General features: G+C 35.4%; 2 protein-coding genes across 2 annotated transcripts; both read left to right on the top strand.

Moving 5' to 3' along the window:
- Positions 1 to 4,045: 4,045 nt before the first annotated feature.
- LOC138420375 (olfactory receptor 52E2-like) lies at positions 4,046 to 4,987 on the top strand. The gene has a single exon (XM_069553564.1). It carries the CDS (start codon positions 4,052 to 4,054, stop codon positions 4,985 to 4,987), a length of 936 nt encoding a protein of 311 aa, XP_069409665.1. The 5' UTR covers positions 4,046 to 4,051.
- Positions 4,988 to 10,577: 5,590 nt separating this feature from the next.
- On the top strand, positions 10,578 to 11,513 carry LOC138420423 (olfactory receptor 52J3-like). The gene has a single exon (XM_069553631.1). It carries the CDS (start codon positions 10,578 to 10,580, stop codon positions 11,511 to 11,513), a length of 936 nt encoding a protein of 311 aa, XP_069409732.1.
- Positions 11,514 to 16,776: the final 5,263 nt, after the last annotated feature.

Here is a 16,776-nt window from a genome sequence, read left to right as displayed (position 1 = left end):
AACTTGCCTACTCTCAAGAATTTATTTGTAACCTCAAATAAATAGTTATGACATTTTCACAGTCATCTATAGACATGCAAAGATCTGGGACAAATTAAATTGCCTGACATGTACATTCTCAGCTGAGGTGGACTTTTCATTTCCTCTTTCATGTTGTAAACAAGTATTATTTTTGCATTCTATTCAGTGCCACATTTTTATTATTTCCATGTTTCTTGTTGATAATCTTGCTGTTTGTAATAGCTGTCAAGTGTAGTGAAATGCACTAAAATAAATAAATATTTTAAAAATTTACTTTTGAAGTGTACTAGAATAAAATAATATTTACCTGCATTATCCTTCTGAGTGAGTTTGTTTCCTGGAACACATGGCTACAGCAGTGCAAGAAGCTTGTAGGAACCCAGATCTGCGTTTCCTCTATGAATGATATTTTCCTACATTTTAATTCAGTGACCATGTGATTTTATGGAAAATAACTGCTGAGAATAATAAGAAAGGACTATGCCTGTGCATGAATACCTATTATATGTATATGTACTCCCTCACCCCTGCCACACACACACACACACACACACACACACATTCATCCGGAGTTGGGCTTACTCTCTCGTTCCCCCATAAGAGAACTCAGGTTGAGGGAATTTGTTGGTGCAGAGCAGTGCCAGTCTGAGGAAAGGTGAGTCGATGAGGGTAAAGTGAAACATTTCTTCTTACTCTTGCCAATCTGTTTTGTCTTGTTCTTTGCTCCACTGGGGTCCTATAACCTCCCATCTAGATTTTGGGACTCTTATTTTCATCCATTACTGGTTGCTGAGCAGGTGTTTCTGCGAGGGAAGAGTACAAAGACCTGCTATTCAGTCACCTTCCTAATGTAAACCTGACATCAATCACTGCAGATGGTGACTGCAGCCATGAAATTAAAAGATGCTTACTCCTTGGAAGAAAAGTTATGACCAACCTAGATAGCATATTCAAAAGCAGAGACATTACTTTGCCGAATAAGGTCCATCTAGTCAAGGCTATGGTTTTCCCTGTGGTCATGTATGGATGTGAGAGTTGGACTGTGAAGAAACCTGAGCACCGAGGAATTGATGCTTTTGAACTGTGGTGTTGGAGAAGACTCTTGAGAGTCCCTTGGACTTCAAGGAGATCCAACCAGTCCATTCTGAAGGAGATCAACCCTGGGATTTCTTTGGAGGGAATGATGCTAAAGCTGAAACTCCAGTACTTTGGCCACCTCATGCGAAGAGTTGACTCATTGGAAAAGACTCTGATGCTGGGAGGGACTGGGGGCAGGAGGAGAGGGGATGACTGAGGATGAGATGGCTGGATGGCATCACTGACTCGATGGATGTGAGTCTGAGTGAACTCCGGAAGATGGTGATGGACAGGGAGGCCTGGCGTGCTGTGATTCATGGGGTAGCAAAGAGTCAGACACGACAGAGTGACTGAACTGAACTGAACTTTGTTTCTTTTCCTTAGAAACCAGGGTTCCCTAATGACTCTCTTTTTTTCTAGCTCAAAACCAGATTAGAATCTTGAATCCTCAGAGGTCTCTTTTGTGCTTTATAAAACTGGCTTTGGGGAATTTCTACTGAAAGCTCCTCCAGGCAAAAAGCAGTGCTCTCATAAAGACTAAGTGGTTTAAGACAAAACAGAGACAGGATTCCATCCTGGTGCTCTGTCTGGTGAGTCTTCTCTGTCTCCTAACTCACAGTGTATCCAGAGGCCACAGTGATGGACAAAAGGCAAGATGAGAGAAAAAAAGGAAGAGAAGAGACACAAGATAAGTTTGAGGGAAAGAAGACTGAGACAGAAGTTTAGAGAAATGGATAAGACCATATTTAGGAAGGAGCATGTAATCATAACATACACATTTGGACTTCAGCCTGAATCTATCCTGTGCAGTTTAGAAAAATCACTCTCCTGACATCTAAAGAATGATGGATAGCATGGTATCTTTGAAGTAGGCTCAAAGTGTTCAATATCTATCTAAAACCAAAAGTACATTATATTTAGGGCTTTAACTTTATTCCCTCTTTTATAGATGAAAAATGCTTGTCACTTACTTTCCTTTGATTACACTGTAAATAAGTCATAAATCTGGGTTTCAACACAATTAGTCTGACTGCAGACCTCATACTTTCAAGTACTGTAAAGTACTGTGCTGTAATAAATCCAAGAAATGATAATGATTTAAATTAATTTCATTATGAATGAGACAAATGCACTGATTTTTAAAATACTGAAGAGGTAAAATTAGTTGTACTTTTTGATAATGTGTGAGAGAAGAGGATGTTATTCAGATATTTTTCTTTCTTTTTTAAATTTAGGTATAATTGACATATAATGTTACATTTCTTTCAAGTGTACAACATAACCTACATCTTATGAAATGATCACCACAATAATCTGATTAACATCCATCACCATAGATAGTTACAACTTGATTTCTGGTCTAGGAATACAAAAAAAAAAAATTAAGACTCTGTCAACTTATGTTAATGAATCACAGAAAATTTTGCTTCCATAATTGAATTCTACTTTCAATTATCTATATCACACATTTTTAGAGTATTCACTATTGCATTTCAAGGCCACAATATTATGGAAGAAAGAGTTTATTCTTAAAGACATTTCACAGAGTGCCTCCTACAAATAACATCTATTGCTTTCAGCTTCCCTTGTTTTCATGTTTGCCATTTCCTCCTAGGAGTTGCCTGCTTTCTCACACTTATCATCAGGTCTAGATGATACCTGATTGTCTTAGTGAAACTGTGATCATAATTTCCATTGCTCTTCTGGCATTTTCCAATAACACAAAATGATGAAAAGACCCTTCTTACTACAAAACCACTATCAGTAATGAGTGATCAAAAATTTTAAAATACTCATCTAACCATTGCCATAAGTAAAGTTCATGAAAATCTGTAAAAACAGCTTTAGTAATTTTGAAAATGGTATACCCACTTTGCTCAGAGCAGGCGTCTATTTAGTTTTTTCTTCAACATACTTGCCATGAATCTTAAACTGTTACAACTATGACCTCCCTAGATTATAATGAAGATATGACATCTTGTATTCAGATGGATGTGGGTTTAAAAGAGATGATGTGTCTGTTTGAATGCATGTAGAGGAGAGGGAACTATGTACATATGATACGGGTTAGGCATGTATTAGCTTTTCCTTATTTCCATTCTGTTTTAATTTCAATTTAGTGTTTTCTCCTCTATTTTCTTTCTATAGCTCTGTAACTATAAAAATTACAAGTTTTGACAAGTCTTTTAAACTATATGAGGTTTAGATCCATACGTAAAGATGGGATTAATGTTCTCCTATCTGTGTTTATAAAGATTAGAGATAATATTTTCACATGTTCTGTAGCATTGGAATTAGTAAGCAAGTACCTTAATGAATGGTAGTTGATGCTGCCATTTTAACTGCACTTTAACTGCATATTTTAATATTAATGAATAAATATTAACAAATGGCTTACCTGAATCCTTTTATAATTATTTTGAATCTTTTAGATTGCATCTTAATGAATATGTATTCATTAGTGATTATTAGAAAAAATGCTTTAATACCTGTGTGTTACCATCTAATCAAATGAAACTACAGACCATTTCAGAGGCTGGCAAAGCCCTATGTAAGTCAATATTGAAAATAAATTATGTTGGTGATGATAAGAGAAGGTAATTAATGAGTTGTTAATATTAAGGCAAAATTTTAGCATAATACCAGTGATAGAACCATTGCAAATTAGCAGAGAAGAAAAGTGCTAACAAAGATGAATACATTACATAGAATTTTTTATGACAATCCACTACAAAATTTCTAAAACCTTCTCAAGAATTCGCTTTTTCACACTATGTTTATGTATTGATACTACATTTCTTATTGTGTGAATTAACTGAGGAAGTGAGTATACTCAAATGTATGGTATTCTTATTTTCTTTAGGTTTAAAACATTGCAGAGTTTTACTCAGTACCCTGAAGATTGGTAAACACCCATTTGTAAGGAACATGGACTTATGCGCTACCAAGCAGGATGTCCCTTCCCAATGATACCCAGTTTCACCCCTCCTTCTTCTTGTTGCTGGGAATCTCAGGACTGGAAGCTCTCCACATCTGGATTGGCTTTCCCTTTTGTGCTGTGTACCTGACTGCACTGATAGGGAACTTCACTATCCTATTTGTGATCCAGGCTGAGAGCAGTCTACACCAGCCTATGTTCTACTTCCTGGCCATGTTGGCTACCATTGACTTGGGTCTCTTCACAGCTACCATCCCTAAGATGCTTGGGATCTTCTGGTTTGGTCTCAAAGAGATTCTCTTTGAAGCCTGCCTCTCCCAGATGCTTTTCATCCACAACTTCACTGGTATGGAATCAGCAGTCCTCTTGGCAATGGCTTATGACCGCTATGTGGCCATCTGCAACCCCCTCCGATATAGCACTATCCTCACCAACAGGGTCGTTTCTACGATTGGTGTTGGTGTGCTGGTGAGATCGTTTATTTCTGTTATTCCATTTGTATTTCTCATTTTACGGCTGCCCTTCTGTGAGAATCAAGTCATCCCTCATACCTACTGTGAACACATGGGTCTTGCTCGCCTATCTTGTGCCAGCATCAAGATCAATATCATCTATGGCCTAGGTGCTATTTCAATCCTAGTGTTTGATATCATAGCCATTGCCCTTTCTTATGTTGAGATACTCCATGCTGTTTTTCGTCTTCCTTCTCGTGAAGCACGACTCAAGTCTCTCAGCACATGTGGTTCCCATGTTTGCGTAATTCTTGCCTTCTATACACCAGCTCTATTTTCCTTTATGACACATCGCTTTGGCAGAAATGTCCCCCGTTATATTCACATACTTTTGGCCAATCTCTATGTTACAGTGCCACCAATGCTCAACCCTGTCATATACGGAGTCAGAACCAAGCAGATCTATGACCGTGTGAAAAAAATGTTATTACAAAAATAAGGAATTAAAATGGAATAGCACCTAATATGGAGAAGGCAATGGCACCCCACGTTGGACACAACTGAGCGACTTTACTTTCACACATTGGAGAAGGAAATGGCAACCCACTCCAGTGTTCTTGCCTGGAGAATCTAAAGGATGGGGGAGTCTGGTGGGCTGCTGTCTATGGGGTAGCGCAGAGTTGGACACGACTGAAGTGACGTAACAGCAGCAGCACCTAATATGTATGAGATGGAACTTTTGAGCAGGGAAATAACTCATTATATTAAATTATGTACATTTAAGTGTGATTGACAAAATATGTATTTTGACTCCCTTCTGTAACTATTTTAATGAGTTTAGAAACTGAAAAAATCTAAGCTTTGTTATCCATTCAAATGGTAAGTGAAAGTCTGTGACAGTCTTTATATATGATATTTGATCACTGGTATCAGTAGATTTGAAGTAGAAATATAGAATGTACCTTTTTTTTGTATTATATCTTTCATGTGCATTTTTTTTGATGATTCTCACTCCCTCTTTATCTCCAAGTTGCCCTGTAACTGTTTCTCCCCTCTTACTTTGCAATCCTCTCTTGTTTCTCCTTCTTTTTCTCATTTTCTCTACCTTTAGAACTCAATCATTTTTATTTTAAGGACTTAAATATGATATCCTTTGATTTCATCATAAATATTATAGACATCCAAAATTGTGTTATAGATTAGGTACTTATTTTGCACATAAAATTGAACTAGGGAAATGAATGCCTATAAAAGCTTCATTATAAATGTTTGTGTAGAGTTTATCACAGATATATTTAGGTTTCATAAACCAAACTATGACATAAACGTAAGTAAAGAAACCATCTACAGCCTAGAGTGGTTGACTACATTCACATTCTTAGTTCTATATGTTCTATAACTTATTTTTAGACTAATTTTGTAGTTGCTGTTTCCTTTTTTTATTAACAGACAGAACTTGTTTGGTCCTAGTTCTGTCTTTAATATACATATTTCAATGATCCTCAGTTTCCTTATTTTATAAGCATTGCCATAGTTTTATTTCAAAGGTTAAACATGAGACTTAATTACATTGCATAATGTTTATACAGTATAGTACCTGCATTTTTTTTATAGTAAATAAAAATAATTATTAGCCATTAACATTATCATCAGACTTCCTTGGTGGCTCAGTGGTGAAGAATCCACCTGCCAATGCAGGAGATGTGAGTTTGATCCCTGAATTGGGAAGATCTCTGAGAGAAATAAAATGGCAACCCACTGCAGCATTCTTGCCTGGGAAATCCCATGGACAGTGGGACCTAACTGGCGACAGTCCATGAGATTGCAAAAGAGTTGGACATGATTGGATGGTTAAACCACTACAACAGCATTATCATCATTATCATTTGTGTTATCATATTTTGTTATTGATGCTCACCCTTGACAACAATGTTTCTATTAGAGATGTTTATGGGTTTTTATTTTATTATTAGCCTTATACAAAAAACCCTGAAGCTGTAGTGATACAACTAAAGTACGATTAGTGTCAAATTTAATATATATTATCCATAAATTTAATTTATATTTTTTACATTTATGTTTAGTGTTACCTCTTAGTCTTTAAAATAGAAATGTGTAATTTGGAAATAATTACATAATTTATTTTTCTCTTTATCCATATATAGTGTGAGGAAAGTTATCTCCACAATCTTCTGTGATTTCATTTATATCTGTTACTTTTAATCACTGAAGTACCTTTATCACTGGGCACTTTCAATCGTCCAGATCAGCTGATTTTATTTCATTTGTTGTTGTTGTTTCATCACTAAGTTGTGTCTGCCTTTTTATAACCCCATGGACAGTAGCCTGCCTCTATCCATGGGATTTCCCAGACAAGAATACTGAAGTGGTTTGCCATTTCTTCTCCAGCTAATCTTCCTAATCCAGGGATTGAACCTGCATCCCCTGCATTGGTAGGCAGATTCTATACCACTGAGGCACCAAAGAAGCCCTTTTATTTCAGAATTATCTGAAACATTTTCATTTTTGCCTCTGATACTACCATCTTACTCTTTCTAGCAATCAGCATATGACATTTGTACTTTTGCTACATACTCTATGCCAAAAATCTCTCCCAGTTTCAGTTTTGCTATTACATTTAACATTCTTCTTGGTCATCATTTTGTAGAGGTATGCCTAGTCCTTAATAAACTCCTCTGCAATCCAAATATACCTACTTTATAAGACTTACTGACTTGCCCTCCCTTCCCCAACAACTAAATACTAATATGACACCAATTTTCTGACATTTATATTTTAAAATCTACTACTCAAATGAAATCTTATTTCAGAAAAACACTGGTTTACATGGGAATGAATTTTTATATATTAACAAACTCTAGGGAAATTTCTTTTACACTATTTAAAGTAGAATAATGCTTACCTTTTTCATTTATTATTTATTCAGGGTTCTCTTACAACTTAATATAATATCTTGCAATGACTGCCTATCATCCCCTCTACTCCCAGATCACATGAAATTTAATGCTACTTACCTATTAAGTGACTCACAAGCTACTCAATAAGTGTCTGCTGAATGAATCAATCTAAGAATGAAAGAACTGATTGCTTATCAGTCATAGCATAATACAAGAAAGTTGATATCAAATATATGTATTGATATAAATTATTATGCCAGAAACTACTGAAACAGGCTGGGTAAAGGATACATTGTATTGAGAAGAAAAGAGTAACTGATTTAACTATGAAAGCAGGGAGGAAGTAAGTTAGCAAAGCTTTCCAATCCAATGAATTTATTCATGCAAAATAGAATATAAATTGGCAAATTATTTGTGACAAGTAACAGCAACATTAGGTAATAATTGTCTTAAACATGTTTACAATTATCATCCTGGTTAGGATGTCTCATCATTACAAATAAAAAAAATCTTAGTATAAATTTACTTCAGTGTAATGAAATGTGCTATTTTGTGTAACAATAAGCTCAGTGAAGAACAGGAGCAGCTGCCCAAAATGTAATCAAGGTTTCAGTTTCTATGTAGCTTTTTAGGAACTAAAAAAATTATCTCCATAGGGATATTGAAGTCTTCCTTTCATGATTGAATGCCAAGTTTTAATTTTTCTATGATTAAATATTATACTTTTAACTTTATGCTCTCATTATGTTAAAAATACATTTTGATTTATGACTTTGAAATGTTAGAATAACATATCTTTTCTTTCTTTGGTTCCCATTCATTTCATTTATCTAAATACATTCCTTTTATAATTTTTATGTTATTTATTTTTTATTATCTTACACCCAGTAAGACTAGCACTGCATGGGGAAAAAAATTAAATTCTTTGTCTTATAGAAAAATCATATGTCAATAAATTATTGATGACTGCTAAGACATGGATGTGGGAAGGGAAGATACATGTGTCAGTGACTGATGCCCTAAACTGCATTTTTATATTTAATAACATTGTGTTGCAAAATTCAGCCAGTAAGAGATTCTGTTCACTTCATTCTGTTCACTTCATATGCATAGGTTTTGATGGTATTAGTTTTGTGTCTCTGACTTCCTATTAACAATATATGCTTGCATTGGGGGACAGGTGTGGACTAAAGACTATGTCTGCCTCCACATCAGTCCCTTTGCCCCAGGTACAGATAATGGAATTTTCCCCAAGAGACTCTGAGTTGTTAATCTTGATTCCCATAGGGGGTATGAGTTGGCTTTGCTTTCAGACATGACCCCAAAGATCCTAAGTACAGGTAGTATAAAACCATATTCTCTTTCGTAGGTGTATTGGAGCTCTCCAGCCCTATTCCTCCTGAAGGTAAGTTGCTTTTGAAATGTGTGATGGAGATGGATAGTCATTAGAGACCAGTGTTCAACAGTGAAGGAATGAGCTACAGTTGAATTTATTAAACTCTGTATCACCACTGTAGAAAGATTTTCTGACAGAAAAATTTTTTCAGTGGGTCATGCTGAAACAATTTAAATGTTTAAATAATCACCTATAAAGGGAACTTAAATTATGGTATAAATGATGATCTCTACTGCCAGGGATAATTGCGTATTTGGGCAATTTGTGTATTATAATAATTTAAAAATAAGATCATCATAGACCCAGAGTTAAGTGCTAGTTTATAAAGCTTATTACCAAGAGGGAAGCAGAGAAGTAAGAAATCTGAAGATGGAGATTAAATACAGTCTAGAAGGATTTACTGGCTGGGGATTCTCTACTTTAGTCATAACATTATTAAAACACTTACCCAAATTTAGACTTTTGTCTCTCACTTTCATCAAGAGTTGATTAACCTGAGACTCCCTTCCTCCCTTTCTTCTTTTTTTATCCCATCCTTTCTTCCTTCCTTTTTACTTCCATTTTTGTTTTCTTCTTTCCCTTCTTTAAGCTTCTCTTTTCCTTCCTCCACCCCTTTCTTCCCACACTCCTTGGCCCCCTTCTTCTCTTCAGTAGTGCTGTACAATCTCTTCTTGTTTTTTGTTTCAGAAAGAAAGAGGAGAGAAAGAAAAAGGGAAGAAGAAAGAAAGATGGAAGAAAAGAAGGAAAAAAGAGATGACAGAAAAGAAAGAGAATGAAAGACAAGGTGAGGAAGAGAGAAAGGATGGAAAACCATACCTACATTGTGGTAAATTAGGAGTCCAGGTTTCATCAGCCTGATTAGAAAGGTGTTTTTATTCTCTGAAATCATCTCCTTTCAACAAAATTTTCACTGCTCGCCCTCAAACTCTCCCCAACACATGACAAGGAACTGTAAAGATTTTAGATATTTTGAGATATTCTTAGCATTATGGCAGCCAGTAGAAACCCTGGAGAGTCTTTAGTCTATATATCCCATCAGACTATTAATATCAAAGAGACACATGTCTCCTGGAGGTTATTTCAGGCTGTAACGTTTCCTCATTTTGTGCAACTATCTTCATACTCAATGTACAGTACAACTTGTATATCTTTGTATACCTTTTTTCTATATCTGTGGTGTATTACAGTGTGTCATTGGGGTTTATGGATAAATACGAAAAGATAACTAATGAAGCATATTTCTTCATTTAGGATATGGTATTCAGTGTAAATATTGATATTGAATAAACTGGTTTCAGAAATACTGCTTGATATGCATCGCTCTGTATATCTTGGTACAACTCTGTTCCCATATATATATATATATATATATATATATATATATGGTTTATGTGCAGGTATCCGCATCTGATGTTCTGTGATTTGGTGTTGATATGTTTAATTAAGGTATACTTCATCTTCAAAAAGACTAAAATCTCAATATAAACATAAACTCCTTCACGTTCCATGAATGAATTCTATGTCTTATGTGAGGTTTGAGCAAATGAGCATAAGCTATTACTGCCTAATATTCAGATAAAGTCTTTCATAAAGTTAATTTTCCTTCCACTGAAAAACAGTCTGTCTGTGACAATACCTGCTTTTGTACGTAAATTTTAGCATTAACTTTAATAATAAAAATAGAGATAAAAATTAAACCTACCGGTGTGAGTTTTTATCACTCTTATTTTCACTTCCAGAGATGGTCAACTCTTTGTCTTCTCATCGATGGCAAGATGCTCCACACCAACACTTCCACTTTCCACCCAGACACCTTTTTCCTTGTAGGCATCCCAGGACTTGAGGATGTCCATGTCTGGATCTCCCTGCCTTTTTGCTTCATTTACTTAATGGCTCTGCTTGGCAATGCTACCATTTTGCTGGTTATCTGGTCTGACCACACTCTGCGGTATCCCATGTTCTACTTTCTAGTCATCTTATCAGCCATAGATCTGGCCCTCTCCACATCTGCAGTGCCCCGGACGCTGGGGATATTCTGGTTTGATGCACATGAGATTAGTTTCTCAGCCGGTGTGGCTCAGATGTTCCTGATACACACCTTTACAGGAATGGAGTCGGCAGTTCTGCTGGCGATGGCTTTTGCCCGCTACGTGGCTATCTGTGCACCACTCCACTACACAACCGTCCTGACGCCCCAAGTACTAGCAGGCATTGGTATTGGTATTATAATGCGCCCAGTTCTACTCATGTTTCCCATTCTTTACCTAACCCATCATCTGCCCTTCTGTGGGGCTCGAATTATTGCCCACTCCTACTGTGAGCACATGGGAATTGTCAAGTTGGCCTGTGCCAGCATTCGGATTAATGCCATTTATGGACTTTTTGTGGCTTCTTTCCTCATTTTGGATGTGGCCCTGGTTGGAATTTCTTATGCCTACATCCTCCATGCAGTTTTCCGCCTCCCATCTCGAGATGCTCGCCACAAAGCCCTGAATACGTGCGGGTCCCATGTAGGGGTCATGTTTGTTTTTTATACACCTTCTCTATTCTCCTTCCTCACCCACCGTTTTGGCCAAAAAATTCCACCTTACATTCACATCCTTGTTGCGAATCTCTATGTGGTCATTCCACCTGCCCTCAATCCTATTATCTATGGTGTGAAGACAAAGCAGATTCGTGCACATGTGAGTCACGCTTTCAGCTCAAAATAGGGTTGTTTCCTTAGTTCTTGAAGGCATGGATATAACTGAAATAGTAACTTTCAGTCTACTGTAGACTGATCATCTTTTTAAATGTTTCTTATATCAAAAGGTCTTGCAGATACTAAAAGAACAAAATTTTTGGTCTTAAATCCTTTCCTTTTCCTATTGGTATTGAGTATTTATTCTTCTGAATAAATTACATTTATTCATTACAGCAGGGAAATATTCCACTGGAAATTCTTTCATTTTTAACTATGGAGATTGAGTGAAACTCCATATCCATCTATTTGAAAATGACATAGCATTTCAGTAGGGAAAAATTAGTTTATTATATATGCCTTGGTTTCCTCTGAATAAAATAAATACATTTAAATATAAAATTTTAAAAAGATCTTGGGAGAGCTTATCAATAAATTTTTTAATGTATCTGATTTCTTTAAGAATGATACTGGCTATTAAACGAGTTGTTAAAAGCATCTCAAATTCTTTCCTTTAATTTCAGTTCTCTTTTCCCTACTCTTCAGGAGAATCTATAGGCAATATATGCCCTCACTATGTCACTATACTTCTGTCTTTCTGGAGGCATATGAAATGAAAGAACCTGGAAAAAGTACTTATATTAAAGCATGAAAATTTTGTTATGAGAAAATTGAATGTACAGAATTCTAACAGGTGGATTTTGAGTCAGGTTAAACAAGGTGTATGGAGAAGGCGATGGCACCCCACTCCAGTACTCTTGCCTGGAAAATGCCATGGATGGAGGAGCCTGGTAGGCTGCAGTCCATGGGGTCGTGAAGAGTCAGACACGACTGAGCAACTTCCCTTTCACTTTTCACTTTCATGCACTGGAGAAGGAAATGGCAACCCACTCCAGTGTTCTTGCCTGGAGAATTCCAGGGACAAGGGAGCCTGGTGGGCTTCCGTCTATGTGGTTGCACAGAGTCGGACACAACTGAAGCGACTTAGCAGTAGCAGCAGTAAACTAGGTGTGTTTTGTGTGTGTGAGGGAAAGACGTTGTTAGTTTAGTCACAAAGTCATGTAGGACTCTTGTGACCCCACAAACTGTAGCCCACCGGGTTCCTCTGTCAGTGCGATTCCTCAGGCAAGAATATTGGTGTGAGTTTCCATTTCCTTCTCCAGGGGCTCTTCTGACCTGAGTATCAAACCCATGTTTCTTGTGCTGGAAGGTGAGGTCTTTACTACTGAGCCACCAGGGAAGTGGAAGAGGGGTGGATACTTTGGTTTATCCACATATGTTTAACATATTTAGGAAAGCTTTTACCTAAATAGGCCACTTCTCCTCCAAAGACCTCTTTATTTGTGGAATATAGATTGTATTTATCATTTTGGTTGATACTTTGCAAAAGTAGTTGACTTTCAGGCATTCGGTAGAAACAAGTTTTGAAAGTCAGCTATTATAAAGGAATTTGATGAATATTCTCACAAATACATTTTGTTTTCTTATAAAAACATTTTTCCACTATGAATCTGAGGCATTTAAGGCATTATTGATTAATGTTTCTAAATTAGTTGTGGCAGAAACTAATCTCATCAAAATAATGAAATAGAACAAAAGACCAATTGTTTAATAAGAGTCTAGGAACTAATTTTCTGATGGTAAGCTCACAATATGATAAGAGAAAAATGGCTGCACAATTTTATAATATCATTAAATGTATTAGAACACATATTTTCAGAGATTGGAAATGGGAATGATAGGGTATATATCAGCAAGGCACAGGGATTGAAGATTCAGAAAAATCTTTCTTGAAGGAATTAATGTAAGGTGGCACAAGGCACATCTAAATATGATATATTTGAAGAATCTGTTTCTTGTAACACCTTAAGTACTTAAATGCTCTCTTCTCTTAGATAACGGAAGATATGCAAAATGAATTTTAATTATGTCTTTTCAAGAGTTCATCCAAGAGCAGTCTTTTGAGTGTTTTTGTTCAATTGGATGTTGTATTTCATTTGTGGCACAACTTAAATTTAATATTATCAAAGACAACAAAAACTAAAACATTAACTTTTATTATTAATAAGTTATTAATTTACTCTTATTAAATTGACTTTAAATATTCATTTAATGTGTGATCCCACTTTTAAAGTCACCCAGGATTACTGAAATCATTTGCAAAATAAATGCAGTATCTATCTTTAGAAGGAAACATGTACATATTTCTGGAGATTGATAGGATTCATATGCATTAATCAGTAAGCCATGACATTCTCTATTAAAACTTTAAGAGTAGCTTTATAGTCAAATCAAATCTAACAGTGCTTTTACAGTTTTAATGTTGACTCCAACCACACAATCAAAATTATGTCTGCATTTTTTCCCTTTACCTAGATGACTGTGACTAATGGTAAGAAGCAGCTTTTTGTTACTTCTGTCTTTTAAAATCACTTTTACCTGTAAAAACAAACCACTCAAGCGCTTGTCATTTTCCTTAGGCATATATTCTAAGGAATAATTAATAAATTATTAAAATAATAATTTAATATTAAATAAAATAATAATAAATAAAAATTAACATGTATTAATCCTACCCATCATCTGATAACCTGAAACTAAAGATTTTTAGGAACTGAAGCACATGACATCATATGAGACAACTTTCTAAAGATATCTGAACCAGGGCTGTTGATGTTTGTCACCAAACCTTTGATGATGACATTATGGTTCAGATGATCTCCAGTATCTATGATCTTGATAACCTATGGACTTTAGACCAGAAGTGGCCCAAGTGTTCTTCCTCTAATCTTTCTTGTTACCCGAATGAGCCCTGAATATTTACCTAATCTGCATACTTTCCCTCTAGCATAAAACAATGTACCAGGAAAAGATCTTTCCTGGCATTTGAGGGACAAAAAACTGCTGAAACTGGGAAACCTGACTCTTGATCAGCAGTGCTTTAGAGAATCTGAATAAAAAGGGGAAATGTAAAAAATAATGATAATAAATGGAAACCTTAATTAAATAGAGTCAGGAAACTAGAAGGGGGAATGCTCATCTCTTGGAGCAAGAGTAGAATCCAACAGGAAGAAGCAGTGCTCTTCTTTCTTGGCAAAGATTAGGCCATTAAAAAGCCATAGACTCTTCATTTACTGTAGCCTGACTAAAATTCCTTTTTTTCTTATGTACATAAAAATGTTCTCCTTCCCTTGCTTTGTGGGACCTGGCATATGGTTCTTTATAGATTCCAAATCATAATTATTTGCTGACCATTAATAAACCCATTTTTGTTGGATAAATATCTGGCAGTCTAATTGTTTTAGGTCAATATATGTTATTGAGAAATCTGTTACTTAGACTTCACATTTTGGAGTTTTCCAGTTAACTTTCTATTATTGATTTGTAATTTAATTCAATTTTTGTCAACAGAACTTTTGTATAATTTGAATCATTCATTGATAAGATGTTTTATAGGGCAGAATATATTTTATCTTGGTAAGTAGTATCCCGGCACTTGAAAATAATTTGTACTTGGCTCTTTGGGGGGGACTGTTCTAGTAATGTTAATTATATCAAGGTGTTTAATAGTGTTTGTGATCTATTTATATTCTTATTGATTTTTTTTTCTGCTTGTTATACCAATTATTTATTTTTCTCTGCTTGTCATATCAACTATTGATATTTTTAATTATGATTTTATGTATGGATCACTACAGTTCTATCAGTTTTTTTGCACGTATTTTGAAGGTACTAAAGAAAGTGTATTAAATTTTTGTGATCGTGAGGTCTTTAAGATAAAATGACTTCTTTTAATTATAAAAAGTCACTCTTTATCTCTGATAAGAGAGCTACTTGGAAATTTACTTTTTCTAGTATAGTCACTTTCTTTTGATTAGTGTTAGTACACTATAAAGTTTTCCATCATTTGATCTGAACAAATTAATTTCTTTATATTTAAAGTTATATTCTAACAGAGCCTTCTAATAGTTATAGTATCAAAAGGTGTGATATTACCAAAAGGTGTGATTTGCCATAGATGTGTGGAATAGAGTGAAAGCCCACAAAATCAACCATACACATAGACTCAGTTGATTTTCAATGAGAATGCCAAATCAATTCAATGTGTGAAGACATTCTATGCAAAAAATAGTCCTGGGAAAACTAGATACTCAAATGAATAAGAATTAAATTGGATCTATCTCGCACCATGTAAAAATTTAAGTTAATTAATAACCTAAATATTAGGGCTAAAAAAATAAAACTCTTAAAAAAAAATTTAGGACTAAGTTTTCATGACCTTGGCTGTGACAATAGATTCTTAGAACATCGAAAGCGTGAGTAACGAAATAAAACTAAATAAATTAGACATCCTCAAAACAAAACCAACCAACAACAAAAACAATTTTGTGCATCAAAGCATGTTATGATGAAAAAAAAAAAAAAACTCCAGAAGGGAGACCAGAATATATAAATATAATATCTACCTCTCAACAACAGAAAGGCAAAAAATAAGACAAAATAAAATAACTAGTTAAAAAATGGATTGGGGGGGCTGTATAGACATTTTTTAAATAACACATACAAATAGCTAATAAGCACATGAAAAAAGGCTGAACTTCACTAATAACTAGGGATATTTAAATGAAAACCACAATAAGCCAGGATTTCACACCTACTAGGATTGCTTTAAACAAATAAAGAAGTAAACAAAATAACAGGTGTTGGTGAGGATGTGAATGAATTGGAACTCTTATGCAATGTTGGTGGATATGTAAAATGGGACTGCTGCTAGAGATATTATTTCAAACTACTTCAAAATATCAACCATAGATTTGTTGTGTGCCACAGTAATTCTACTCTTAGGTTTATATGGAAACGGAATTGTAGGTCAATGTTTGTTGCAGTATTATTTACAATATCCAAAAGGTAGAAACAGTCCATTCACCACCAAGAAATGAATAAACAAAAGCTGATGTATACCTTGAATGGAATATTTTGTTGTTGTTTGGTCACTAAGTTGTGTCTGACTCTTTGCAACCCCATGGACTGCAACACCCCAAGTTTCCCTGGCTTTCACTATCTACCAGAGTTTGCTCAGACTCATATCCATTGAGTCAGTGATGCCATCCAGCCATCTCATCCTCTGTCACCCCCTTCTCCTCCTGCCCTCAATCTTTCCCAGCATCAGGCTCTTTTCAGTGGGTTGGCTCTTCTCATCAGGTGGCCAAAATATTGGTGCCTAGCATCAGTCCTTTCAGTGAATATTCAGGGTTGATTTCCTTTAGGACTGACTGATTTGATCTCCTTGCTAA

This window comes from Ovis canadensis, chromosome 15 (genome assembly GCF_042477335.2).
Source record: "Ovis canadensis isolate MfBH-ARS-UI-01 breed Bighorn chromosome 15, ARS-UI_OviCan_v2, whole genome shotgun sequence".
Lineage (NCBI taxonomy): Eukaryota > Metazoa > Chordata > Mammalia > Artiodactyla > Bovidae > Ovis > Ovis canadensis.
The sequence above is the reverse complement of the archived record's forward strand: the minus strand, read 5'-3'. Positions and strand labels throughout refer to the sequence as shown.

Excerpts from the sequence above, each read along its gene's own strand:
- LOC138420375 (XM_069553564.1), top strand. The coding sequence starts at position 4,052 with ATGTCCCTTCCCAATGATACCCAGTTTCACCCCTCCTTCTTCTTGTTG.
- LOC138420423 (XM_069553631.1), top strand. The coding sequence starts at position 10,578 with ATGCTCCACACCAACACTTCCACTTTCCACCCAGACACCTTTTTCCTT.